At 56.6% G+C, this 27,606-nt stretch overlaps 5 protein-coding genes across 5 annotated transcripts; 2 read left to right on the top strand and 3 right to left on the bottom strand.

Moving 5' to 3' along the window:
* Positions 1 to 334: 334 nt before the first annotated feature.
* Positions 335 to 2,958, top strand: VSX1 (visual system homeobox 1; the record flags this gene model as incomplete). The annotated part of the gene is made up of 5 exons (XM_079549872.1): positions 335 to 737; positions 863 to 941; positions 1,082 to 1,205; positions 2,031 to 2,211; positions 2,693 to 2,958. 5 exons carry the CDS (start codon positions 335 to 337, stop codon positions 2,956 to 2,958), a joined length of 1,053 nt encoding a protein of 350 aa, XP_079405998.1.
* A 2,757-nt stretch (positions 2,959 to 5,715) lies between these two features.
* Positions 5,716 to 19,708, top strand: PEX6 (peroxisomal biogenesis factor 6; the record flags this gene model as incomplete). The annotated part of the gene is made up of 17 exons (XM_079532705.1): positions 5,716 to 6,618; positions 6,692 to 6,855; positions 7,233 to 7,316; positions 7,909 to 8,011; positions 8,196 to 8,332; positions 8,451 to 8,562; positions 12,656 to 12,864; positions 13,223 to 13,415; positions 13,803 to 13,879; positions 13,987 to 14,119; positions 16,429 to 16,634; positions 16,720 to 16,781; positions 17,162 to 17,270; positions 17,890 to 18,006; positions 18,391 to 18,468; positions 19,126 to 19,265; positions 19,572 to 19,708. 17 exons carry the CDS (start codon positions 5,716 to 5,718, stop codon positions 19,706 to 19,708), a joined length of 2,964 nt encoding a protein of 987 aa, XP_079388831.1.
* A 1,551-nt stretch (positions 19,709 to 21,259) lies between these two features.
* GNMT (glycine N-methyltransferase) lies at positions 21,260 to 22,927 on the bottom strand (the record flags this gene model as incomplete). Its single annotated transcript, XM_079550802.1, has 6 exons — positions 21,260 to 21,431; positions 21,512 to 21,633; positions 21,738 to 21,880; positions 22,285 to 22,398; positions 22,518 to 22,645; positions 22,722 to 22,927. 6 exons carry the CDS (start codon positions 22,925 to 22,927, stop codon positions 21,260 to 21,262), a joined length of 885 nt encoding a protein of 294 aa, XP_079406928.1.
* Positions 22,928 to 23,302: 375 nt separating this feature from the next.
* CNPY3 (canopy FGF signaling regulator 3) lies at positions 23,303 to 25,779 on the bottom strand (the record flags this gene model as incomplete). The annotated part of the gene is made up of 6 exons (XM_079550803.1): positions 25,503 to 25,779; positions 24,465 to 24,588; positions 24,239 to 24,335; positions 23,848 to 23,970; positions 23,611 to 23,728; positions 23,303 to 23,499 (listed from the first exon to the last, which is right to left on the bottom strand). The coding sequence occupies exons 1-6, from the start codon at positions 25,603 to 25,605 to the stop codon at positions 23,303 to 23,305; spliced, it is 762 nt and encodes a 253-aa protein (XP_079406929.1). The 5' UTR covers positions 25,606 to 25,779.
* Positions 25,780 to 25,909: 130 nt separating this feature from the next.
* On the bottom strand, positions 25,910 to 26,717 carry PTCRA (pre T cell antigen receptor alpha; the record flags this gene model as incomplete). Its single annotated transcript, XM_079550551.1, is given in 4 exon segments — positions 25,910 to 26,019; positions 26,098 to 26,221; positions 26,223 to 26,572; positions 26,672 to 26,717. Coding segments are annotated over 4 exon segments (630 nt in total).
* Between the last annotated feature and the right edge of the window lie 889 nt (positions 26,718 to 27,606).

Here is a 27,606-nt window from a genome sequence, read left to right as displayed (position 1 = left end):
GGAGGAGAAGGTCCTGCCCCAAACGGACGGGGCATGTGGGGGAGGAGGGGGGGTGCCCCGTCTAGGATGTGGGGCCCGCGGACGGGGGGGCACACAGGCGACCGCGGACGGGGAGGACCGAGGGGAGAGTCCCGAGGGGGGACTCGAGGGGACGGCGGGGAGGGGCCGCGCGGGGGGGCCCGAGGGAGGGGCCCGGGGCCCGAGGGCCGCTAATCCGGGGATTGGGAGCGCTCCCCCGCCGCCCCGGGCCGCGATTGGGGCCGGGCCCGGCGGCGGGCCGATAAAAGGGGCGGCGGGCGGCGGTGCCCGCTCCGGGCCGGGCCAGGCGGCGGCGATGCCGGGCCGGGCGGAGCCGTCGGGGGGCCGCGCGGCGGTGCCTGTGCCGCTTCCCGTCGCGGTGGCGGCGGCCCCGGGGCCGGCGTCGGTTCGCAGCGCCCTCCCCGAGCGGTCGGCGCGTCCGGGAGGAGCGGGGCTGCGGGCCAAGGGCTTCGCCATCACCGACCTGCTGGGGCTGGAGGCCGAGCTGCAGCCCCCCCCCGGGGCCGCTCCCGGGCCCGCCGGCGGCTACGAGGGCGGCGGGGCGCTGGGGCTGGGGCTGGGGCTGCTGTGCGGCTTGGCGGGGCCCGGAGCTCCCTGCCTGCTGCCCGCCCCGCTGCCGCTGCTGCCCGCCCGCGGTCCCCGCCCGGGCGCCCCCGGGCCGCCGTCCGCCGCCCGCCGCCACAAGGAGAGTGCCTCCGGTGAGCCGCCGTCCCCCGCCCGCGGCGCCCTCGGGTCCCCCGGGGGTGGTGGCACCGCGGGGAGCCCTTGGCGGGATGGGATGTGACTGTCGTACCCCCTCCCTCCTTCCCCATGCTGCCGCCAGATGAGGACAGCCTGTCCGGGGACGCCAGCGAGCTGAAGATGCCGGCTTCGCAGATCAAGAGGAAGAAGCGGCGGCACAGGTGACCGCCGGCCACCCCCGTGCGTCCCCGTGGGTGTGCCCGCGAGGAGCGGGGCATCCAAGCTGGGGGAGGCGGGAGGGGGTTGATGCTATGCCCTGCTCGCCCGGAGCCCGTCGCAGGACGCTGTTCGCTCTCCACAGGACGGTGTTCACGGCCCATCAGCTGGAGGAGCTGGAGAAGGCGTTCAACGAAGCTCACTATCCCGACGTCTACGCCAGGGAGATGCTGGCGGTGAAGACGGAGCTGCCCGAGGACCGCATCCAGGTAGGCGGCTCCTCGCTGCCCGGGCGGCCGCTGGCACCGGCTGTGCTCCACCGTAGGGCAAGAGAGTGCGGGCGGCAGGGAGGTGGTGGCACTGGGGAGTTGATCTGGCAGGTGACAGCCCTGCACACCAGGGCAGGGAGTTGGAGTTGGCTTTAAGGTCCCTTCCAATCCAGCCGTTCTGTGATTCTATGATTGCATTGCCCGGGCTCCGAGCGGAAGTGCAGATGAAGGGACTCAGTGCCCTGCTGTTTGGACAGGAGCTTGGAGCACTGCAGGAGGTGCAGGCTGCTTCCCACCTTGCTCACACAGCTCTTCAAGAGGCACTTTATGGCCCAATCCTGCCTTGTTGCGGAGCAGCTCATTGGGGTGGGGGTTTGGGCGATGCTTAGGTTGCATCGACACCTCTGGAGGCTTTAAGAACAAGAAGGAGATGAGGAGAGGGACTCGAGCATCCTCTGCCATCATCCGTGAATACTTTATGGACCCCTTTTTCTGCATACGCAAATGGCTTTTCACAGAAGGGCTCTGCAGGCGGGTGGCGTGCAGGGACTGCCCTCAGTGACTCAGGCTGGGGACGCTTCCATAGGTCAGGATCAGCCTCGTGTAACGTCTGCTCCCTCTCCCCCCCTTCCTCTCCTCCCTCACTGACACCCACGTGTGCCTTCCCCAAATTCCCCACTGTGGCTCTGCCCTGGCCACTCTCGCACTGCCAACCCTGCGTGCCCCCAACCCCATGGCCGCCCCTGGGCGCACTCCACCATGGCTCGAACGCCCATCTCCTCCCCATCCCACCCCTCCGTGCTCTCCTGGCTGTTACCCCTGAAGGTTTGGTTTCAGAACCGAAGAGCCAAGTGGCGGAAGCGGGAGAAGTGCTGGGGCCGGAGCAGCGTGATGGCTGAGTATGGGCTGTACGGAGCCATGGTGCGGCACTCCATCCCTCTGCCCGAGTCCATCATCAACTCCGCCAAGAGCGGGCTGGTGGGATCCTGCGCCCCGTGGCTGCTGGGTGAGCCTCAGGCAAGAGCGGGGCATGTGGGAGCTGCAGCTGATGGCAGTGTTAGTGCTGTGTCAGAGCTACCCTGGGGCTCCGGTGTAACAAGAATCTGGAACTGTTGGAGCGGGTCTCTGCACACGACAGGGGGGTTGGAACCATGTGATCTTTAAGGTCCCTTCCAACCCAAGTCGTTCTGACCCTGGGGTCCTGCATGGAGGTGACACTTGAAGACGGGGCTGGGATGGGCTGTCACAACACCTCTCTGTCTTCCCTGCTGAGTGGGAGGGAAATGTACAGATTGATCCTGTTGCAAACCGTCCTGAGCGGTGCAGAGAGCAGGCTGCAGGGTCTGGGCTGGGGATTGTGGCATGAGTTTTCCTCTGTGTGTAAGTGTGAGCTGGGGTAGGCAGCAGGAGGGCAGAGCAGCATGTTCCCCTCCCGCACTGAGCAGTCACAGGCAGAAATAAGCAGCCAGCTCTCCCCCCTCTGCAAGGCATGCACAAGAAGTCCATGGAGGTGAGCAGGAAGGCAGAGAGCCAGGAGAAGCCGACAGATGGCTGGCAAGCAGAGCAGGATGGAGAGGAACTTCAAGGGAAGCAGGCCAGTTCCCACAGGAGCTCCGAAAAGCTTGGCCCTGCGAAAGATCCTGAAGACACAGCCATCGACCTCTCCAGGACAGCCAAGCAGGAGAAGAGGAGCGTACTGAGGCAGTGCGTCAACGGGGAGCCCACCACAGAGCAGAAGGACAGGGACCACTGAGCTTGGGCAGCCCTGGAAGAGGCCAGAGCTCACAGCTTTCTGGGGAGATCAGAATATTTATTGGTTTATTGATATATCTCTATATTTTTCTGAAATAATTGAACTTCTATCTGAATTCAGGGCATTTTAAAACTGGAAACCTTCCTCCCGACTCTGTCCCCTCACTTGTCAGCAGAGCACAGGAGAAACCAGGGTGGAGCGTGGGAGGTGTGTCCCAACACAGCCGAGAGCAGTGTGAAAACAGGACCATCCTTTGGGCAGCACGGATGGCTGCTCAGGAAGAGCCCCCCTTCTCCTCTGGGATGTGTCCCAGGCTATCCAAGAGCACAAACAGCAAGAGAGCCGTGGGAATCACTCTGATACCCGGGTGCAGAGATAGTGCAGGTCATGGATGCCTTCTCTGAGCACTTCCACCCCTGCACAGCACCCATGTGGTGATTCCCTCTGCTTCAGGCACATGATTCTTTCACCTCAAGGAGAGCAGGGCTTTTAAACGCAGTAGGGTCCATCCTCAGGCTGGTGTAACTGGACCAGTTTATACCTCCTGAGGATCTGGCCTGCCAATGCAGCCTTACCACTGGATTTACACTGTGTAGCTTCCTTAACTCACGTTTGGGAGAAGGGGGTAAAAGCATTTTTGTTTATGCAATGATTTTGTACACTCTTGAATGTTATCTTCCATACTATGCATAATAGAACAGAAAACCAAGCCATAGCACCCTGGAACAATTGAACAGTCTTGGGAACTGACAGAATACTTTGTAATTGTCTGTAAATAGTGTAATGTCAGAGCTGTTTCTTGGTCGTCCTATATTTATGTCTTAAAAGCACTTTAGTGGTCTGGATTTTTGAATGTGGCTGTTCCTGTTTTGTCCATCATTTATTTATTACACATCTTAAGTAAAATTGTGGCATATGTTTGGTTTTCATGCTCCTCATTGGTGATTTTTCAATTCTACTTTGGCGGACGTCACAGTAGTTGCCTGGAAGTAGGGTCCTGCACAGACCCATGCCTGAATGGAGTTGTTCACTCCTCTGAGGCTGTGCAGTTACACAGGGGAGCAGAGCAGAGCCTTCATGTGTCTTCCCCCAAGCTGAGTTCCAGTTCAGCAGATTCTACATGCCCAAAGGCAGCTGACTGTTGCTCATCAAAGACCCCAAATGCCCATCCAGAAATGCCCAGTGCACTGGAAGGTGCAGAGTTGGGCCCTGTGTCCCTTGTGGTTAAACATAAGGAGCTTGCTTTGGGTTAGGTGAATGGATGGTGGAGGCACCTGGGGGGGCACCTCAGCCTTCCAGCAGATGCGCTGAACAGGTGCCGGGAGCCCATGATCATCTGCAGCCACGTGCAAGGGTGTTGTGGCCATCTAGGTGCTCAGACTCAAGCTGCAACTGGTCCTCCTCGCTGCCATGTCGAGTTGGCCCAGATATGCGCTGTGACAGCTCTCCTGGAACACCTCCAGCTTTCCCTGCTGGCCAAAACCTAACTGAAAATTATCAGAAGGTTTTATTACAATCTGAGTAATCCCAATTTGGAAAGTTTCCTGATGCAGCTCGGTGTGAGCACAGTCGTGTCATGATGTTGTCACCTGTCTCTGCTGCCAGGATGGTCCTTGCACACTGGGTGCAGTGTGGAGGGCCAAGGGTGCACAGGGGAACGGCTGGCTGGGAAGAGCAGAGAAATAATGATCTTTAAGGTCCTTTCCAACTTAAGCCATGATTCTAATAGAAATGGCATCTGCAGATTTCCTATTTTTCCCTCCCTCCGCTCGGTCAGGCCCTGCTGAGGGGTGGGAGGGAACATATGCATGGCAAATACAAGCTTTGCAGAAAAACAAAACAAAACAAACAAAAAAAACCCCACACATATGATGGAGTGGGGGAGATCAGTTCATGAAAGGACCAGCAGCAGGGCTTATTGCAGCAGCAATTAGGCTCTGTGAGAGCCGAGACTTAGCACATTGGAGGCCTAATCCTGCCTGAGCAGCATCTGCAAACCCTTTATTTGGGCCGTGCCACGCTGGCACTAGATGCTTGCGATGCTTTTTTTTTCCTGTCTTGCCTGCGTGCAGATGGCCTGGCTCTCTGCCTCACACTGGACACAGTGCTGTGAGCCGTGAGCAACCCACTACTGCAATGGGGAAACGCCATGGCCCTGTCCCCCTGTGGGATGCAGAGCACTGCTGGAAGGGCTCCCAGCTCTCTGTGCTGTGAGGGGTGGTTCATAGGGAGGGGTGCTGGCCCGAGGCACATTTCATAGAGGCACACAATGGTTTGAGCTGGAAGGGACCTCAAAGCCCATCCAGTTCCAACCCCAGCCGTGGGCCGGGCTGCCCCCCAGCTCAGGCTGCACAGGGCTCCATGTAACCTGGAGGAACACCTCCGGGGATGGGGCACCCACAGCTTCTATGGGCAGCTGTGCCAGATCCTCACTGCCTCACATTGAGGAATTTCTTCCTTATATGTAACTTAAATCTCTTCTTTTTTAGTCTAAAGCCACTCCCATTGTCCTGTCACTATCAGACCACATAGAAAGTCAGTCCCTCTCCTGTTTATAAGCGCTCCTGAAGTACTGGAAGGTTTCAATGAGGTCTCCTTGCGCGGCTGCCCGGGGCGAGCGACTCCCGACCACGGGACCTCCAGGCCGCAGGGCGGCGTGGCGGCCTCTCTCCGTTACCCGGCGGCGCTAGTCTACGGCCCGCGAGGGAGCCCTCCGCGCCTGCGCGCCGCCCTCTCGATGGTGTCGGGGCGGCCTCCATGGCGGTGGCGGTGCTGCGGCCGCTGGACGCGCCGCCGGCGGAGCTGGTGCCGGTGACGGCGCTGCTGCTGGCTCCGCCGCCGCTCTGCGCGGCTCTGAGGGGCCGCGGCGGCGGGCTGGTGCTGGCGGTGCGGCCGGCGGGGCGCGTCGGGGCGCAGGCCGTGCTGCTAAGCGCCGTGGCGCTGGAGGCGGGCGGGCGGAGGGGCGCCGAGCTGTGGCTGCGCGGGGCGCTGCTGCGCCGCCTGGGGCTGACGGCGGGCCGCCGGGTGGCCGTGTGGCCGGTGCGCCGCCCGCCGCCGCTGGCCTGGGTGCTGCTGGGGGCGGCGGCGGCGGTGGGGCGGGCGGGGAGGCCGGCGGGCGGCGCGGTGCTGGCGCGGCGCGGCGAGGCCTTGCCGGGGCCGGGCCCGGGGCCGGGCCCTCTGGTGCTGGAAGCGCGGCCGGCGCTGCAGGGGTTGCTAGGCAACGGTACGCGCGTCGCGCTCGCCGCCCCGCCGCCGCGCGAGGCCGAGGCCGGGCCCGCTCCTGCTCCCGGAGGCGGCGCCCCCTGCCGGCGCCCCGCCGCGCCGCCCGTCGTCTCTCGTTTCGCCGCCGGGCGCGGGCGGGCGGAGGGGCCGCGGCTTCGGGCGGCGCCCCCTTGCGGCGGGGCGGGAAGCGGAGTGGCCGAGGTGTGGGTGAGCCGGCGCGGGCTGCTGGCGCTGGGGCTCTTCCAGGGAGAGTGGGTGCGGGTGAGCGCCGAGGGGGCGGCCCGGCCGCACCTGGCCGCGGTGTTCGCCCGCCCGCTCGCCTGGGACTACCCGCGGGCCGCCCGCCGCAGGCCCCCGGACGGCGCCGCCCTACTGGCGCCCGCCCTCGCCTTCAACCTGGGCTGCGAGCCCGGCGGCGGGACGCACGTCTGCCTACGGGTGAGCTCCGGCGAGGGGTGTGGGGCGATGGGCGCGGGACGGGCGGCTCACGGCGTGCTTCGTCCCCCCGCAGAGGTACGACGGGGTGCCCGGGGCTGCGGAAGGGAAGGGCAGCCGCTCCTTGCTGCCCGTGCCGCCCTTCGCCGCGGAGCTGCACGTCGAGATGATCTGCTCGCCTGCCTACTGCGCCCGAGCCGTGTACGACCGCCTTCTCTACCGGCACTTCCAGACGCCCCGGTGAGCCGCGGCTGGACGCTTTGTAGATGTCCGCTCACGCCATCGTGGGCGGTGCGGTGTGGAGACGGGAGTCGGACGCTGTGGTCGTCGTGGGGCCCTTCCGTCAGGATGTTCCCTGATGCCGTGATTCATCTCCCCATAAGTTCACACGGGCCTCGCTTCCACACAGCACTCTCCATCGCACGCCTCCCTCTGGTTGCATCTGCTTTCATCTCGTGCATCCTTCAGTAGTCCCGGTGTCAGAATACAGAAAGGACCGAGTTGGTGTTAACCGCTATATTCATTTCTGTAGAAGCGTGTGGTATGGAGTGGATGCACGAGAAGAATTTACCATTTCTCACTAGTGAAGCTCTTGGTTGTTTTGTTGTCTTTTGTAGGCTGGTCCAGGAGGGAGATGTCCTCTGTGTCCCAACATTTGGATGTGCCGAGTTTTTAGATGGAAATGCAGACAAACTCCTTAGGTAAGTGCCAATAAACTGGTTCTGCTATACAGACACAAAAAGAGAAAAGGTGCTTTTCTCCTTGAAACAAGACAATGGGTTCTGTTCTCTTCATTGTTGGAGTCCATAGAGTCATAGAGTGGCTTGAATTGGAGGGGGCCTTAAAGATCATTGAGTTTGAACCCCCTGCCACAGACAGGGTTGCCAGCTGGGAGTTTATCTGCCTGTTATTTTACAGGGAGAGGGAAACATTGTTGGATAGGGGATGGTTACAGCTCAGAGCACAGCTTAGCACAGTTAGCTTGCTTATGGAAGAGTTGAGAGAGTGTCCAGGAGGGAAGAGTTGAGAGAGTGTCCAGAGGGAAAAGAACAAAGGGGAGGAAAGGGTGGAAAATGGAACTGTTCATGCAGGATTTGCAAGATGTGTTGAACAATGTTCAGCTCCATGATATATTTTAAAACTCAGGAATATAACCCTATGATGAATATTTGAGGCTTTTTTTTTGGGAGGGAGGCAGAACCACAGGAGGCACAAACCTTCCATTTGTGTACTTAGACGTTCCTGCCTTCAAGGTGTTGACCCAACAGTTCAGGCTTTTTGGTTTTCCTTTAGGTGGCCGGAGCTTTACTTCAAAGTGAGGAAGGTATTAGGCTCGGTGGAAGGCATGCAGTCCGAGGGTTACCTGGCAGACACCCAAAACACCTCTCTGTATCTGGTAAGATGTCAGAGAGCAGGGTGGTTGTCCAGAAGATCTGAGCCTGAGGTTACTCAGTCCATGACAAATGTGCCTGCAGAGGCTTGCATCTCCTGCTCTTGAGAAATGGCATTTCAGGACAGACTGTCAGTTGGTCATTGTCTTTTCTCAACAGATGTTCTACAAAATGCTGATTTTCTCATAGGTGGGTTCAACAAACAGTGCAGTCCCATCTGCCCCAGCGTATACCAGCCATGAGTTCTGGAGCAGTTTGTCTCCTGCTGGACTTTCTGATGTTGTGAAGGAGCTCTGCGATGCTCTTCGGCCTTACCTGACCAGTCAGTGAGTTAAAATTCCTTCTAGCAAACCTCAGGAGAGCTGGGACCTTGGGTCTCAGGTTATAGCAAGATGGGCAAGACACACATCTGATTATAGCTCTGGTTTTGAATTTGTGTTACAGGGCAGCAGCACTGAACGGGGCTGGCAGCGTTCTCCTCTCAGGTCCAAGTGGCAGTGGGAAAGCAATGGCTGTCAGAGCTGTGTGCAGCTGCCTCAACCTCCACCTCTTCAAGGTACTTCATCCTGCGAGCGGTTGATGAGTGGGTTTACCACAATGGAAGAATATCAGAAATGTTCTTTCAGATAGCAGTACCAAAAGGTGGCAGCTGTGACATGAGCCTATTCAGAAGCTGCTCCCATGCACACATGCAGATAAAAGGAGTCAAAGTTTGCTGAGCTTAGTAGCTCACTCTGGCACAGGTTAGGACTGTCGATGGGCATAACTACAGACATTTGGATGATCCCAGAGGTCTACCTATTCTGTGGTCTGTGTCTGAGAATGGCCAGAAACAGATGATTAGGAAGAATATATAAAAACAGACCAAGCACCAGGAGTTGTTTTCCCTGGTGTAAGGTACCTGTAAGAGGTACCTTCCAGTGCTCAGGAATCAGTAATTTTGAGGTCATGTGTTGCAGAGGTTGCCGTTATACCTTTCTTTAATATACTGACCAAAATAACAGTTAACTTACTTTACAGCTGTGATGTTATACAGTTGTGTTATAGTAGATTTCATTTCATTGGATAGGTTATTGAATTGATACGACGTAGGCCATTCTGAAAGCAACATATCCTATTTATTTCCATGGAAATTAAAACAAAGAGCACAATAACACCATTTGGTTGAGCAGATTCTCAGCTACAAACACTATGTTTCAGCATAGTCACCATGATTAGTATTGTATGCATTTTCAGCAGTGATGAACAAGAGTTTGCATGCCACGCTTGTGAAAATTTGTACCAGCAGAGGTGGCCTGTTTCACAGCTACTATGTGAGCATCATTGCTAGGAACACGTTCCCCACACAGTTTATCTTTCATTGGCCCAAACAGATGGAACTCTGAAGGTGCCGAATCTGGACTATGCAGTGGTTGCAATAGGACAATCCAGCCAAGATGAGTAGTGTGCTCCGTGTTCTTCAAACTAGAATGGGGCCTGGCATTATTGTGTTGGAAGAGAAAGGTTGTCTTCTGTGGCCTGGCTGTGAAATTTGAGCCTTCAGCTTAGTCAGTGTCACTATGTGGTGGTCAGTCAATGGTTCGTCCAGCTTCCAGGAAACTCAGGAGGATCATCACTTTCCTATCACAAAATACGCTGCACATGACCTTAGCTGCTGGGGCTGTGTCTTGAACTTTTTCTTCAATGAGGAGTTCACATGTTGCCACTCTGTGGACTGCTGTTTTGACTCTGGTTCATAGTGGTGACACCATGTTTCACCACGCTAATGATGTGATTCAGGAAACTGTCACCTTCAGCCTCGTTGGTTCAGTAGGTTCTGACAAACTATACACAGTGTTGTTTCTGTTCCTGTGTGAGCATTCATTGTGCCTACCTGGTGCAAACTTTTGTGATATTCCTATGTTGCCACCATCATTTCTAGTACACTGAAGCTGACGTTCAGCTCCATATGCAGTTCCCTGGTTGTAGTCTATCAGTTCATGTGGATGAGCTGATGAAGATGCTCTTCATTTGCTGTGTGACAGCTGTGCACTGCTGTCCAGAATTTGGCTTTGTCTTTCACATCACTGTCACCACTGCTGGCATGCACCACCCACCATTTCACTATGCTCCCATCCACTGTTTGGTCTCCATGAACGTTCAGTGAGAGTCAGTGAATGTCATCAGGAGCCATTTTTTCCACATTGAGAAATTCAGTTCCACACCTTTGCTCCATACACGCTTCCATGTCAGACACCATTGTGTCAGACTGCCCCTCTGCTGCCACCTGTCACGTCATGGCAGCAGAATGTAACGGGATATTGTCCTGAAGCTGCTTCAAAATGTCACTGCCTTGAAAAGAGCTGCAATGTAACTGTGTTCCCATTCACTATTCTTCCTCCTAAGAGCAAAAAGCCCCAGAATCTTCCATTAGTCTGCTTGGATTTGGGAAGGGGAACATCCAAATTATGTATCTTTAGAAAAAGAGAACTGTGGAAAATAACAAAGTTCTTACATCTGTTACGGAAGTGAATGAGAGACACTAACATAAAATGAGGCTACTGCAGAGATCCTATAGGGATGGCCTTGAAAAAAGTAATCTGAAGACAGGACAGGGAAGCAGGGACATGACTGTCACTGGAAAACAAGAGGCATCCTTCAAAGAACAGTAAGCTGTAGCAGGTTAGAGTGGAGGATGGAGTTGTCAAAAAGGAGCATGACTGAGGAACTGTTAAAGTTTCCATATAGTTACTGCAAGTTCCTGTCCTGTGAACCTTCACAGTTTCTTCAAGATGTTACACCAAGCATGTGGTGAAGGTAATTTGATTGATACAGTCTACTTAAATTTTGAAGAGGCTCTTGGGGATACTGAGTAGTAGTGAGAAGATCCTGATATTGATTGATAGTGCAGTTAAAGGTTTGGGACAGGATGGGGGTAGCTGGTGAGTCTTCACAGTCAGCAGTGCACCTCTGCAGCTGTCCGGACTGGGAGCACATTCAGAAATGACCTCGGAAAAGAATGTGAACTGTGACATGATGGTTTGTTCATAACCAAGTTATTAAGTAGAAGGACAGGCTCCTTGGCCTAGAGGAGAGCTTTAGTGAGGCAAGATGACTCAGTAGCAAAACAGCAGATAAAAATCACTGTAGGTACCTGAACATGAAAAACAATGGATTTCTGACTCCTATGTAGCAGAAATGCTAAGTCATGGCCTGAACCAGTGATTGAGCACCTGGTGGGAAGGCAGGGCCAACACAGAGGAGCTCAGGTGTATGCAATGCTCCTGACCTCATTTAATGGTTGGCAGTGGAAGCAAGCGTATCTTGCTGGAGGTCCCTGCCTACTGGAGGTCTTCCACAGGTAAGCAGCTTTTTTTCCTTCATTTCTGCATCTGTGGCTGCTGCATTTGGGCTTGTCCTCATTTGCTGCAGTAAAGACTTTGCTGCCCTGCTATTGTCGCTCTACTTTCCATCTCATTATAGCATTACGCTCCCACAGTCAGGATTGAGATTTTGGTTCTTTTTTATCAGTGGCTCCCTGAAGGCTTTGGCTTCAGATCATACTTTAGGAAGCAAACTGGAGAGTAGATGCTGCTTCTGTGGAAATCTGTTGCTATGAATCAAATATCATCCGCCGTTGTAGTCTCTGCATATCAAGAATATAAAGCTGAACTGGAAAAATCCAGAGCAGGTCACTGAGGAGGATCAGTCTAGAGCAGTTTCTGTGTAGTGAAAAGCTGCAGAGACTCTGGCTGGAGAAATAAAGAATTTAAGGATGAATTTGATAGATGTTTACAAGATCCTGAGCAATCAGCAGGGAGTGGAAAGTGTTTAATTGTCTGTGCTAGGCGAGGCCTGAGGCTGGCAAGTGAAACTAATGGGAGGCAGGCTATGTTTGGGTGCGCTGTGGCGCTGCCTCATCCTTGTGAGTGGTCTCAGGTTCTAGCAGGATGTGCAAGGTACATATCTCATTATAGCGTGGGTTTTGACTTTGTGTGCCTCATTTAAAGGCGAACACTACTGAATCCAAGGGTACATGCTGTTCATGTAGTTCTCCTGTTCTAGTTTATGTTTCTGTAGTGTGTGGAGGTTTTCCAGAGATGATTTGCCTTTTCCTGGTGTGACCTCTCAGCACCAGGGGGCAGCAGTGTGTGTTCCTAGCAGTACTCAAGCTATTCTTTGAAGGTCTTCTCTCCTTTTTGCAGGACTCATGCAGTGTTTGCCTGTAAACAACTGGTCTGGACTTCTAACCACCCGTAACTTTTTTTTTCCCCCTCTTACCTTCTACCTTCCTCTTGCACTTAGAGTTTGTGTGGCACTGGGTTGAGTAGTTTCCTGAGCTTCCCCTCTGCTCTTTGTTCTGAAACACCTTACTTGGCCTTTTTGACAGCTTAGATTGCCTGAGCCCTGACATCTATGTATTTTGTTGTTTTTTCCAGTCCGTTGGCCTCAGCTCTTTCAGACAAGAGCGTTTTCCTTTGCAGAAAAGCACAATGCTGCTGTTTTTCTATGTCAGATGATCCTAACTTTCAGTAAGCAGAAAGAGTCCTCTTAGATCCCCTTTCATCTGTTAATTGCGGATGGAACATTTTGCAGCAGTGAGCATCTCCCTCTGTCCCCCGGCTGTCTGTCTTGCTGCCCCTGCAGGCTGTGTGTTGTGTGTCTTGCAGGTTGATTGTGTCAGTTTGTGTGGTGACACCAGTGCAGCTACAGAGGAGAAAATACAGATGGCCTTTGCCCAGGCCCAGCAGTATCGTCCCTGTGTGCTTCTACTGAAAGACATAGAGGTGCTTGGCAGAGATCGGGACAGGCTAGGAGAGGACGCCAGGGTCATCGCTACTCTGAGGCAGCTGCTTCTGGACAGAGATCCAGCACTGAGGTAAGGACCTTATGCTCTGGCCACCAAGGATGGTTCATTACTTCTGCTGTTCCTAGGTCAGCAGTCAGTGTTGCATAAAGGATTTTTTTGTTGCTACCACACTCAGTTTTGATTTTAATCCAGTGGAGACTCTCCTAGACTTGGTTTGTTCACTTCAGTGAGGGCTTGTTCTTCCAGCTCATTGGTGTCAGTGGCTGGAGGAGCCAGGAGGCCTGATTATCTGAAGCTGGGCTGGTTTCTGCCTTTGTTCAGATAAGAAAAGCTGGCATGTTTGTTGTGACCCATTGGAGAGTGATTTGATGTGGGTGATGGCAATGCGGGGAGAGTTTTCTACAGAGCTGTTCCCCTTTCTCAGCAGCCACCCTGTCCTAGTGATAGGCACAACCTGCAAGCCCCAGGATGTTCCTACAGATGTGCAGACTGCTTTCCTTCACGAGGTGAAAATTGAGGCCCTTTCAGAAGACCAGAGGAGGGCGATACTGAGCACGCTGACTGCCAGTCTTCCTCTGGGCAAAGAAGTGAACCTAGCCAAGCTGGCCCGCAGGACTGCAGTGAGTGAAACCACAATGGTGTGTGGAGCAGGGTGGGCTTGTGGTGTGACAGGTCAGGAGTGCTGAGCCAACCTCCTGTGTCTGGCCGTGTAGAAAAGGGGCAATTCCCACAGCACAGTCACTGTCTTCAGTGGGAAACCTTGTTCCTCACGCCTTAGCTCTCACTTAATTTCTAGTGCCTAAGGACGCTACGCTTTTTGCAGATGTGCTAGCTCTGCTAGAAGACAGTGAAAAGAAAAACACAACACAACATCAAAACAAACTAGAGACTTGAAACAGAGCACAGAAACTCGGAGAACAGCTCTGCGCGGAGTCTTGCCCCTTTTATAGCCTGGCTGGAGCTGTGTTCAGGGATTGAACTGATGCTGTTTGTTTCCACATTCACAGGGTTTTGTGCTGGGAGATTTCTGTGCCTTGCTGTCCCACAGCAGCCGGGCTGCTTGTACCCGCATCCAGGCCTTGAGGTAGCACAGGCAGTTTGGCAGGAGGCAGGGAGGGTGGGGATGCAGTGAGCCTGATGGGTCTGGGAGTGGGGCAGTGCCTGAACTCTTCCCTTCTCTTTCCTTGCCAGTTTTCCAGGTGGACTGAGTGAGGAAGTGGAGAGAGATTTTTGCACTGCTGGCTTCCCAGTCCTCGAGGAGGATTTCAGTGTTGCACTGGACCAGCTACATGATGCCCATTCACAGGCAGTGGGAGCCCCAAAGGTAGGATCCTGGAAGTGGGATTGTTTTTTCTAAAGCCCTGTGGCTCAAGATACCTCTCACAGACCTCAGCAGGCTGGCACGTGCCCAACCACGTTGCTTCCTGCTCTCTCATTCCACATATTTCCCCAGCCATGGAAAAAAGTGCAGCTGTGTTTTTTGACCTTGTTGGTTTTGAATTTGGCCAGGGAAGCTCTTGCAGGTGTAATTGGAGACTGCTTCGTCAACTAATACAGTAGGGATGCCAGGCTGTGTAGCTCAGCCTTTCAAGAGGTAAAGGTAAGCAGTGGGCTGGCTGCCTTGTTGAGGCTGAAGCTACCTGCCATTATAGGAATGGAGAGGGCATGAACACAAGCTGGAGATGGAGTTTCCCTACATGTTCAAGAAACTTTAAACTTGGTCTTCTGACCTTGGCCACTGCTCAAGCTGGATTTTCTGACAGCCGGGCAGTTTGAAGGTGGGGGATTCTTCAGGAAAAGGGACTTGAAGTGTGAAAGAGAACCAGTTGAGTTAGCTTCTCAGGGGAAGCGTGGTCTGCCTCTGGCTCAGGATCAAGGAAACAGCATTTGAGTTGACCATTTCTGCTGGGCAGCGTGGTACTGGGACCAAGAAAAATGATCAGAGCCTCATCTGCACGCTGTCAAGTTCAAATCACTGGACTCAGCACAGGACTCGAAATGCTGCCTCAGAGCAGTTATTCAGGCTCCTTCCCCAGCTGCCCGTTTGCACCCCTGCCCAAGCAGGGTATCACCTTGCTGGTGTCGTCATCTGGAAGCTACTCCAGGACTGTTCAGTACCTAATAAATGAATGAATTAAAAGAGCTCAGCTTTGAGGAGTGTTTGCCAAGTTCACTATAAGACAGATAATTACCTTAGACTGTGCTCAGCAGTGAGCTGTGTGAATAGGAGCTAATTTTGTTTGCATTTTACAGTCTCTTTAACAATTTCTTAGTAGTTGGCCATGGTTCAAAAAGCCCATTAGCAGATTTCAACATGCATAATTTTCAATTCCATGCTTACTTTTACTGGTTATTTGCACGTTTGTTTGCAGTTGAAGGAATGTCAACTCGAGCCTCCAAGAAAAAAACAAATTTCAAACTTCAGTTGCTAGCAGCATCTGCAGCATGTCCTAGAGTTCTGATGTATTTTTTTGAAAACAACCTTGCTGCCTTTTTCTAGCACTTGGATCTGTGGAGTTTTTCTAAGGAAGCGGCATAAGCAAGAGTGTAGGAGAGAAGACAACTTGTTCTACTCATCTGCAGTGGGGAAAGAGGGCCTGTGACCTTTTGCTTTCAAGATTTTCTTCTAGAAATCCTTATCTTGCCTGTCCCGATTCTTTTGGTGGAGTTGCTGGGCAGCTGGAATAGTAGCATGATAATGTCATCTCAAGTAGCAGAAGAAGGAAGGGGCAAAGAATTTTGCATTGGCTATTTTTAACCCTGCTGTTTGTGCTGACACCTGTTCAGCACCCAGCCAGAGGTGGGGGGAAGTGTTCTGGGGCTTTGCTTTCTCTGCGTGTTCCCAGGAGAGCTTCTCTGACTCTGGAGATCTGTCCCACAGGCTGTGGCATTCTGGCTATTTCTAAAGCTTTTGAGCAGCATTTTCCTCCAAGATTGCATTACTCAGCATAAAATAACAGAAGTGACATGTGTCACCCATCTCAGGTTTGCTGTCTTTCCTCTTGTGTGCTTGCAAGGGATCACCACATCCCTTGCATCCTTGTCTATTACTTGTAAGCATCTGTGGAGCTTGTTCCTGTATTTCCCCCTTCAAAAGCATGTAGTTTTCTGCACAGTGTCCTCCAGGATGATTTTACTTCATACCATCCTTTACATGACAGAGGTTCTAGTCTAGTAGCTGAGGTTTTCTCACTCTAGTGAAGCCCTTGCCCAGTCTGACCATCCTTGGGGGACAAGGTGCCCTGGACACAAGTAGCACACAGCTGCTAGGTTCAGGTTTCCTTTTTAATGAATTAATTATTTTTTACCTCCCTTGTGTCCCTAACGCTGTGTCTGCAGTAGAGTTCTCCCCTGAAGGTTGCAGGCAGACACTGCTACTGTTTTTTATTTTGCTCGTGGGCGATAGGAGGTGCAGTGGAGAATCAGAAAAGGCTGCAGGTTGCTTGTGGAGATGTGCGGCTTGGTTTCACTGTTGCAACACTCAAGAGAGGATGGGGGATCTCACATAAGGGGTAGCTGGGCAGTGTGGTGTGCGCTGTTTTGCTGCGTGGCCAAATGATGACTAATAGCCCATTGGAGCTAAACAAGCAAGCTCAGGAAGAAGTGCTGACAGGGACTCTGACTCTTGTGCAGATCCCCTCCGTGTCCTGGCAGGACGTTGGTGGGCTCCATGAGGTGAAGAAGGAGATCCTGGACACTATCCAGTTGCCCCTGGAGCACCCGGAACTGCTGTCACTGGGTCTGTGCCGCTCTGGTCTGCTGCTGTACGGACCTCCTGGGACAGGGAAGACCTTGCTGGCAAAAGCTGTGGCGACCACATGCACCATGACATTCCTTAGGTGAACAGTGGGGGTCTTGCAATAGGACTTTCTTCTGGCAGTATATGGGATGCTCTAACCTGTTTCCTTTTCTCCTTCTCCACAGTGTGAAAGGGCCAGAGCTCATCAACATGTATGTTGGACAAAGCGAGGAGAACGTGCGTAATGGTGAGCAGAAGCATCCCAGTCCTGCATGTGGCAAGAGGATCTGTTCTGTGGTGCTGGAGGGGAGGAGGGAGTGCTTGAATTGTTTCTCCAGGCTCCCATTCACAGCTGCCAGCAAGGGCATAAATCCATTGTCTGCTATACCATGTCAGTTCTCTGCCTCGCTGCAGCTGCCCCTCTTACATGCTCTGCTCCTTCCAGTCTGTCTTTGGTGTTCCTGATGGGGCAGCAGCCCCTCAGAGACACAGCTGAGCTTTGGGACCCCTCAGGCAGGAGCAAAGGCAGAGGTGCGGCAGTGGGCAGCTGACTTCCATCTGCAGCTCTTTGCTGGTGACAGCTTCTCTGAGTCTTTCTCACCTTGTGTATTCTCTCTGTCCTCCCAGTGTTTGCCAGAGCCAGGGCAGCTGCTCCCTGCATTATCTTCTTTGATGAACTGGATTCTCTGGCCCCAAATCGTGGGCGGAGTGGAGATTCAGGAGGTGTCATGGACAGGTGAGTGAGCATAGGCTGTCCTTGGGAAAGCAGGCATGCCCTGACTGCCTGAGGGAACATAGGATGGCCCAGCAAGGCAGAGGTCATCCCCACTCTTTATCTCATTGCTTTTTCCATCCCTGCTCCCTTCAACTCTGCATGGCCTTTCTCTGGCCATTGCTGTTTGCATTGCAGCAGATTCCTGATTGCCCAAGCTCATTGTGCAAACACTGGTTAAAACCGTGCCTCCTCCAACTGCTTCCATGGCTGCCAACTGTTCCCTTTGGCCTCTCCAAGGTTGTCCTTCACACCCCTGCTTTGCTGTCTTATTAGTTGCTATTTTCCTGAGGTGGGAAACGTTTCAGCTGCCTTGAGGATAGCATGGCAGTATCAGGGCCTGCCAGGGTGTCCCCAGCACTGATTGTCGGGTCAGTCTTGCAGCTGGATTTGCTGGGCAGAACCGCATAGCAGGGACAGTTAGGATTAGCAGGTACATCTGGGCGCAGAACCTTATCTAGAGCCATGCATGCCTGCTTATGTTTGGCCTATGTTGTCAGTATCTGACAGCAAGTTACAAGCACATGCAGCGGTAATGGTGATGACTTGCCTAGTTCTAGGTGTCCTATCTCACTCTTTGCAGAGTTGTCTCACAGCTCCTGGCTGAACTTGATGGCCTCCATTCCAGCAGAGAGGTGTTTGTCATTGGAGCAACCAACAGGCCTGACCTCCTGGATTCAGCTCTGCTCCGGCCAGGCAGGTGTGTCACATCCTACCCTGCCTTGCTCTGGGGTAGATCTCTCGAGCACCTTGGCCTTTGGTGAGCTGGACTGTGTCCCCACCAGGGCCTTATCTGGAGAGCTCCCTCCCAGCCTGTCCTCGTGGCTGTGATTTGCCTGTCCTGGGACAGGACTTTGTACCATCCACCCTTGTTGGACCCCGTGTGGTTCCCATCATTCCATTTCTCTGCCTTTCCAAGGTCCCTCTGAAGAGCAGCCTTGACCTCCAGCGTATCATCTGCACCCCTCATCCCCAGAAAGTTTTCTGTTTTCCAAGAACTTGACATCCAAAGCAGCTGCCCCAGCGCCCTATTTTAGTTGCCAGCAGTGGCCTGTTCTTGATGGTCTCTTTTCTCTGCTGACAGATTTGACAAGCTGGTCTATGTGGGCGTAAATGAAGACCGGGAGTCACAGCTGCAGGTGTTGAGTGCCGTCACCAGGAAGTGAGTGAGCCTGGCCTCTTCCAGCAACCTTCCACTGCTTTCTGATGGGTAGCAGCCTTCCTGGGGCTGATGTGCTCCAACTTGGCCTCATGTCTGAGCGCTATGGAGCGGGATAGCTGTGATCACTGCTGCTTTCAAGGATGGGCTGGAAGGAGAGGTGACAGCGTAGGCTGGCTGTACGCACATTCCGTACCATGTGGCTTGGCAGCCATGCCCTCCAGCACTGGGCTGTAGGAGGCTCCCTGTCTGCAGCATGACTGTGATGGGGTGGTTTGGTGTCTCAGTGGTTAGCACTGTCTGTAATTAAATGTTGTTATTCAGCCCTTGCTGTAGGCTGTTCACAGGTGTGTAGAGCACTTAATTTCACTGAGTGAGAAGTCAAGTTGCCTTTGATCCTACTTGGCAGTAGAAAGGACACTGCTGTGGGGTTGTTGCAAAGAAATGACTGGTTTAAAAAAGAAAACAAAAAAGACGCAACAAAACATAGAATCGACCAACCAAGCAGAACGCTTTGATTTTTCTGAAGCACGAAGAGCAGAGTCCAGAAGTTGCTAAACATGGGGTGTGACTCTGTGGCCTGTGATCCCTCCTGCCCAGCTGCTCTGGCTGCTGCCTGTCTCCCAGACTCTCATCACCTGCAGCTTTATTTCTTGGCAGGTTTAAACTGGATCCTTCTGTGAACCTCAGCAGCATCCTAGAAGAGTGCCCGGCCCAGCTGACAGGAGCTGATATCTACTCACTGTGCTCAGATGCCATGATGTGTGCTGTCAAACGCAAGGTGGAATGGATCGAGGAGGGTATGAGCCCAGCCCATCCTCACCCCATGTGCTGGAGTTCCCCAGCACAAAGCCAGAGGGCAGTTAGCACTGCTATAGCAGTAGTTGGGCTTGGAGGGAAGAGCCCCAATGGCTCTGGGCCATCTCTAAGTGCAAGGCTGTGGGTTGCTAGCAGGTGCTTTTGCCATGTGTGATTGCACCTTGGGTGGCCTCAGTGGGGAGGGGAGAGGCAGTTTTCTTTCCCCTTCTCTATCTGGAAAAAGGACTGGAGGCTATGCTATGCTCCCTGGCTTTGCTCTCAGTTTGTTCTCATTCTTTTTTACACAGGGTTGGATACAGAGAGCTCTGCTCTCATACTCACCATGGAAGACTTCCTGCAGGCTGCTGCGAGGTTGCAGCCATCAGTCTCTGAGCAGGAGCTCCTCAGGTACAAACTCATCCAGCAAAAGTTTGCTGCCTGCTAATAAGGCTCAGGAGAGCTGGAACTGGAGGAGCAAAGGGATGATGGAGCTAAGGGGCGCGAGAGATCTGGGGCAGAGACACCCACCTGCTACCTTCCTATTGCTCCTGCATCTCCTTTTTCAATCTTGGCAGAAAAAATGGCCATGCAGTTTTGTCAGGCAAAGCCTTGTGTGGGTGTTGACCTGGTGGGGGACTCTTTAACAGCCCCTCTAGTGTAGGGGGAGCAGCACCTGGCCGCCAGGAGCGTGCTGAGGGGACTGAGCACTGACAGGGAAGCAAGGATGGCTCTACTGGTTGGCAGTAGTCTCCTGTTAGGGTGGCAGCCCCCCAATGTGGGGAGCTGGCTGGAGTACAGGGCCACTGTGGGGCAGTACTGCTGCCATGGGCCTGGCCTTGCCCTGGACTCTACAAATAAATACAGGTTTCTGTTTCAGCTTTCAGCACTTGTGCTCTCTTGCTGGGGGCTTGGGATGCGCTGTGCCAGCCCAGGGGGCGGCTGTGTATCACAGAGAAACTAGTGGCTGGGGTTGCAGGGCTGTGTCCGCTCCTGTACATCCAGCACAGGGGGCCAGGACAAAATGCAGTGGGGACAAGTCCAGCAAAGGAAACTCCCATTAACTGGTAGGCAAAGCCTGTCCTAGTGAAGAGGGGGTCAGTACTCACCCCACCTCCTGGCTGGAGCAGCCATGAGCTGCTCCATCTGAGCCAAGCACACGCTCCTGCCTCGCCTCTCACTGCAGCCTCTTGGCAGCTGCTGGCCATGCCACACGTGCACTGCTTCCTGCCCTCCACCACGGATCCCAAATAAATCCCACACTGGGGCTGTGTGTCAGCCAGCTGGCAGCTGCCTTCATGTCCGCCTTGTGGTTGCCAGCTCCCGGCAGCTGCTCCTGCAGCTCACGGGCAGAGCCTCAGCCCTCTGTTAGTGGCACCAAAGCTGCTGCCAGTAGTGTTGCAGAGCCATGTGTGGCTGGCAAGGAGCTTGCCCCCACCGTGCTTTTCCCCAGAGGGCCACTCCTCCACCAGCTGCAGGCCCTTCATGCATGGTGGCCTGGCTAATGAGTGCCTCCAGCGTGGAGCATGTTCAGGCAGAGCAGGCCATGGCCACGACACTCAACTGGATCTGATCCCAAGCTCTGCAGGGTGGGTAAGAAGTGAACTGTAGCTGCACCAAGCATTTCAGCTGGGTGTCTGTAAAACCTCCCCACCTATGTGGACCTCCAGGTGGTGCTCCGTGGGGCTCAGTGCCCTCTTGGAGGCTGTGGGGCTGTGCCACCACTCAGGCACCAGCCCTGCACTTCACCCTTGGCACTGCGGCATGGGCTGGGAATAGAGGGCTGGGATGAGGCCATGCCCACCAGGCCCTGCACCCTCCAGGCCCCCCCAGCTGATGGCAGCTCACCCCACAGATGGACACATGAACCATGGGCTCCGGTTGCTCTCATAGATGCTCTTAATTAACAGCAGTTGGCTGCTGGGTGGGTCTCTGCGAAGTCCCCAGCCGCAGAGCAACTCGGAGTGCTCTGCCACCACAGTCCTGTCACCGCAGCCCCTTAGGCAGTCTTCTTGACGACGTGGATGAAGTAGCAGGGAACGTGGGCCTGACCCGGCGTGTAGGACTGGAAGTCACCCAGGACGCTGTGCTGGCACTTCCCCTGGAAGGCGCCTTTCAGCAGTGCCGTGAAGGCCTCCAGCCGGTGCGGGTAGTACGAGAGGCGGAACTTGCTGCAGGGAGGCAATGGCCATGAGGCTGGGCAGGCACCGAGGCCCGGCCTCAGCTGGGACCCCCATGCAGCCCCTCTCACCTCAGCTCCGGGGAGGCCCCCGCCTCCGTCGGGGGGACCTGCACGGTGTAGTCCAGGGTCACCATGTGGGCCTTGTTGTTCACAAGCAGCACTGAGGTGGTGATGTCCTTGGTCAGGTCGCTCTGGGGACAGCGGAATGTTGGTGTTCCGCTGTCCCTGGCCCCAGCCTGGGGAACGGGGTTGTGGCAGAGGGCAGCGGGATGGGGCAGGGATGGCAGCTGCCCACCTTGTAGTAGATGTTCTTTCCAGGTGGCGCGCAGCCGGTGGCCAGGATGTGGTCGTAGTTGCGGTGGTCGATGACCAGGACGCCGCCGGGCCGTACCATGCTGGCGATGTTCTTCAGGGCCAGTTTGTGGTCACTCTGGTCCCCTGGGGAGAACAGCCCAGCATCCCCAGGCACGGACTGTGCCCCCACATCCACACAAACCCACACGGTTTCCCCAGCCTGTGGCTCGGGGCACCCGCAGCTCCACCCCTGTGATGAGCTCAGGCACGCTCTCAGCCTCCCCAGGGAAGTGTGGGGAACCCACAGCCCCACACATGGTACAGGTCTGGGTGTGCCTTCGGCCCAGCCAAAAGTGACACAGACACGCACAGCTCTACCACCGCCACAGTGGCTCCATGGAGCCCCAAAGCAGCACCTGTTCTCAGACACGCTGCCACCTAGCGCAATCTACCTGTGCCATGAGTTAGGGCACATCCTCAGCCTCCCTCCAGACAGGTGCACGGCAGCCCCCGATCCCTCCAGCCGCAGCACCACCTTTGAGCCTCACCTTTGAAGTCAGGCAGGTGCGCGAAGGAGTTCCCCAGGCAGATGACAGCATCAAAGCCGTCCCCAGGCTTCTCCAGGTCCTGCTCCAGCGTCAGCCAGTTGGCCTCCTCGATGACTGTGGCACGCGGGGAGGATGAAGGCAGGGTCCCTCCGCAAGGACCCTCCGCTCCCCTCCTCCTCCCCCTCTCGCCGCCCCCCCCCGCCGCAGCCCCACGCACCCCCCCGGGCCCGCACCCCATCGGTCGAAGGGTTCCTCCTTGCGCCGCTCCCAGCGCTCCTTCAGCGCGTACTTGAGCATCTTGTCGCTGGCGTCCACGCTGGTTACCTGGAAGCCCTCCTCCAGCAGCATGATGGAGTCCACCCTGGGGACAGCGCCGTCAGCGGGACGGAAGAGGGAAGGGAGAGGGAAGGGAGGGACGCGGAAACGAGGGGCCTTACCCGGTGCCGCAGGCCACGTCGAGGACGGAACGGCAGCGGTGCTGGCGGAGGAGCGCCAGGAGCCAGCTGCGGTACTCGGCCGTGCGGCTCCGCGTGTCCCCGATGTACAACTGCCAGACCTTCGCCGCCCGCCCGTCCGCATACTGATCCGGCAGCCCCTCCGCCGCCACCCCCAGCGAGCGCGTCCGATACACGCTGTCCACCATCCCGCCGCCGCCGCCCCGCTTCGCCGCGGCCCCGCCGCCGCTCCGCCGCTCCCCCGCCCCGCCCCGCCCCGCCCCCCAAGGCCGCCAATCGCCGCCGCCGACACTCCCCTTCGCCCCGCCCCCCCGCGGGGAGGAGCCTCCGGGAGCCGACCCGGCAGCGCGGGGCAAGCAGCTCAGCGGCGCTCCGCCAAAAAGGTCTTTATTCGCAGCCCCGGCGCCGCAGGGTCCCGGGCTGCCGAGCTGCGGGCGCTGGGAGGACGCGGCCCCGGCCCTGCGCGCCGTGGGGGGAATGAGTCCGTACCGTGGTGGGCCGGAAGCCGCGGCTGTGGCACGGGGGAGAGCCTTTCTCCCCGCTCAGTCCTTGCGAGCCGCTGCCTATAGCTCGTCGGTGGGGCTGTGGGGGAGCGGGGTGGCTTCCTGCACTCCGCTCTCCTCCGGGGAAAAGCTCTCAGCACCCTCGCTTTGTCCCTTCTCCGCTTTCTTCTTCTTTTTCCCGCTCTTCTTCTTGCTCGGCTTCTCCCCCGCGCTTGCCAAGTCCCCCTTCTTGCCGGTCCACTTCTCTGCTAAGCAGCCTGGGCAGGGGGAGAGAGGGCCCTGAGGAACACGTAGGGCTCCCCGTGCCCTTGCTGGATTCCCTGTGCTCTCACAGGCATGCACTGCCCCAGGCAGCCCCAAGGACTTACTGGCATCCTTCCCTTTCAGCACGCGGTCCGCACAGAGGAATTGGGAGAGATCTTCTGTCTGGTGGTGCCGGTACCAGTCTTCGATCACGTCTTCATACTCCTCCACCAGCACATCACACTGACAGGGAGAGGACAGCCTGGCACCAGCACGTGGCAGAGCCCTGATCCCATCCCCACACCTGCTGAGCCCTTTCCAGCCCACACGGCCGCAGCACACTGACCCCAGCAAGAAGGTACCTGCTTCTTGAGATCCGCCACCTCGGCAGAGGTCTCATTCCACAGCTCATAGGGAATGTCCATCACCACCTTGACACCTTTGTGCACCAGGTTGTGCAGGGTCTCAAATGTCTCTGACATGCCCTGGGGAGAACAGAGCCATGCAGTGAGGCTGTGCGCGGGGGCACAGAGAGACCTGAGGCAGCCGACACTGAGGTGTTACGTGCCCACCAGTCCTTCTCTGCACTGAACACATCCTAAACACAGTAGGAAGGCCTATGTGGGATGGCACCTGGCTCCCTTCTGGCCCACCTCCCCCTGAGGACAGCACCCCAGAGCAGCACAGCCTTGCCTGCTGTCAGCTGGCACCTGGAAGAACCGACCACATTTCAGCACCAGGAAGGAAACCCACCTTTGCAAATCTGTTGCTGCCGCTCCTTTCCTTGTGCAGGTTGTAGTCCAACAGCCTCTTGCAAATGTTCTCTGTCACCTCGATGAGCCGGATGTCCCTGCACAGAGAGGAAGAATGGGAACGGCTTGGAAGTACACCCCAGAACAGCCTCCAAGATCAGGAGGAAGCAACCTGGCACATTTCCATGCTCCAGAGGAGGGACTCAGCCTCTTCTGTTTTTACTTACGACTGTGTGTACTTGACAGCAGCGCCCTTCCCATCCAAGAAGCCATACTTAGTGTCGATGACCTCCTTGGTCTTGCCGGTCTCTTCAAAGGCAGATTTCAGCTCCAATGCCACGTATTTGCACACTGCAGGAGGGAAAGCATAGCAGGTCAGTAGGTCCTGAGGAGGAACTTGGTGCTGGGAGAAGAGCTCACAGGGCACGGTCACCATTGTTGTTCACAGAAACGAAGAGCAGCATCCTGACTGATGATCTCCTGGAGTAGGAGGCCCTGAATAGTGCTTCAGTATTACTGCAGCCACACTGCTACAGCCAGGAGAGCAGAGGGCAGCCACCCCAGTGTCTGCTTCACCCTGCTCATCCCTTCCCATGGGGACAGGGCACCGCGAGTCACCCCTTCCCTGTGCCTCCCACACAACAAGGCAGCCAGGCACATGGGTGCAGAGCTGCAGGGGCTGCATCACTACTGCAGGGCACTGCACTGCCGGCGATGCTCTGCCACACTTTTAGAAACGATAAATGAATGAAAGAGGGGAGGGGGGAAACAAAATTTTATTTCAGCTGTAACGGACAGTCCAACAGAGAGACAGGAACGGTGAGCAGGAGGAAATGGGGGTTTGCAGGCGTGGAGGGACGGAGGCTGGGCTCGGCACGGCCCTTCCTGCCCCGGAGCTCCGCAAGGCTCCGTGCCGTTCCGCAGTGCCCTCCGCCGGGAGCGAGCCCGGCCCTGCGCTGCCATGGCTCACAGCGGTCCCGAGCCAGGCGGGCAGCGGCTGTGCAGTCACACGGCACCTCCGGAGCGTCTTCCCGGGCGGGGGAGCAGCACAAAGAGCTCCGCCGCAGCTTCTCCTCCTTTCCTCCTCGCCGCGGAGCCCCGCACGTCCCTGCACGGCACAGACAGAGCGAGGCGAGGCCCGGCCCCGGCGGAGCCTCGGCTCCCTTCACTTCCGGGTGCCGCGGGAAGGCCCGGCTGCCGCGACCGGGCCTCCTCCGACCCGGCCCGCTCCCGGCCCCGCTCCCCTCGCCCCCGGCCGCGCTCACCCTCGCACTTGCTGGGCAGCCGCACCCAGTCCGCGTCGTCGCCGCCCGCTACCGCCAGGAGCAGCAGCAGCAGCAGCAGCGCGGCGGGACCCTCCGCCGCCATGGCTCCGCTTCCGGGCGTTCGCCCCGCCCCCGTCACCACGGCAACGCACCGCCACTGCCAACCCCAGCGGCCCGCGTGGCACGCCCGGCCAATCGCCGCCCGGCCCGCCGAGTAAGCCCCGCCCTCTCCGCTGGCTTGCCGCGGGCCCGCGCCGGAGGGTCCTTGTTCGTCCCATCGCACGCCGTGCCCCGAGGTTGTTCCGGGCCCCCGTTCCGCGGGCTCCTCTCCGCTCCGCTCCCACACCTTTACCCATACTGGGTCTGCCCCTCGTTCCGGGGGACTCCTCCCTGCCCGGCCTGGTCCCTCAGCGCCGGGTCAGGAGCAGGGCGGTGAGCAGGGCGTCGAGGAGCGCGGCCTTCAGCAGCACCACCCGCGCGGCCACCAGCAGGGCTGCGGCAGCACAGGCGCGGGGCTCTGAAACAGAGGGGACAGCAGCGTGGCTGCAGGCCCTGTGGCATCCCCCGAAAGGCACGTCGTCCCCGTTGCACTCACCCGCGGGGGTTCTGGGACACAGCTCTGCCTCCTCATCGCTGTCTGCGGGATGAGGAACAGAGGAGGGGGCTGCCACAAACCCCTGGGTAACATTCACCCGCAGGGCCACACGCCTGCTGCCTGCTGGCACAGCCCTGGTGCCAGGCAGTGCCCCTGTCCGTACCTGCAAGTGGGATGAGGTTGGAGCTATGGGCTGGAGCGCTGCTGTTGGGCCCAACATGGCACGCCAGGAGCTCCTGCTCCATGGGACTGTCAGGGAGGATGGAAACTGCACAGACGGTGCCACCCTCCTCCTGCGAAGCCCCGTAGGCAAAGGACTGCAAAGCGCTGCTGTTCCCACTGGAGATCCAGACGGCATGGCCGGAGTTTGCGGGCAGCTCACTCACCACACACACCACCAGCCGCCGCTGCTGCCCTGACACCACCATGGTCAGTGGCGGGGAAAGGATGGGCAGGGGGTTGGCGGCCCTGCAGGCTGCAAGGATGGAGGTTAAGGCTTTGCGCTGGGCCCGGCCCTCGGTGGCCGCCAGCCCACTCCAATCCCACCACCTCAACGCGCCTGCTGGCTACTTACAGGGCAGGAGCAGAGCAGAGGCCAGCAGCAACCAGGGCACCTCCATGGAAGCAGCAGCAGCAGCACAGTGGTCGCTCAGCCCCCAACCGTTACTGTCACCTGCTCCCAGCTGCTCTGAGCTGCACCTGGGGCAAGGCAGTGAGAGGGAGGCGGGCACGGGCCAGAGACAGCCCCTGGTACGAGTGCCATCGCCTCACTACTTTCCCATCCCAGAGCTGCCCGCCTCCCCCTCCCGCACACGTGGTAGCGCCCTTCCTCCCCCCCTGCTGCAGTGGTACGGCCACAGACAGCGCCATGATGGAGCCGAGCAGCGCCGTGACGGAGCAGATGAAGGACACGGCCCCCCCAGCCACCGTAGCCCCAGCCCCCCCTCCTTCATTTGCTGAGCTGCTGCAGATGGTGCAGAGGGGCCAGGCCCCAGCTGGTGTGCGGTGCCCCAACGCCTCACCCACAAACGACATCCCCACAGCCTCCCGCCTCCCGCGGCCTCCCAAGCCCTGGGAGAACCGCCCAGGCCAGCCCTGAGCTTCTCTGGCAGCCAAGAGGCCCCGCTTCCCCCCCTGGATGCCCTTGGATCTCCCAGGATGATGGAGCAAGGCTGGCTGCAGACACAGCTTTAAACGCTTTTTTTTTTTTTTTTTTTTTTTAAAGAAACATATAAAGAACTCTTAACAAGAAGTATAAAAATCTCCTTGGTGCCAACCAGACGAGGCTCATACAGAAGGAGAGGCCACAGCTACCGCTGGGGCTTGGGAACATAGTCTGCCCCAGGCCTGTACTACTGCCCGAGGGCTGAGAACCTGCCTGTGACTGTGCATCTCTATGACCTGAGGAGCGCTGGAGCCAAGGTAAGAGCTGGGCTGGAAAGCTATCTGCTTTCTTCTTTGGATCAAAATATTGAAAAAATAAAATAATGACAAAAAAGTGCAATGCAC

Source organism: Tetrao urogallus (genome assembly GCF_951394365.1).
Source record: "Tetrao urogallus genome assembly, chromosome: 2".
Taxonomy (NCBI): Eukaryota; Metazoa; Chordata; class Aves; order Galliformes; family Phasianidae; genus Tetrao; species Tetrao urogallus.
This window is presented reverse-complemented; position numbering and strand designations above follow the sequence as displayed.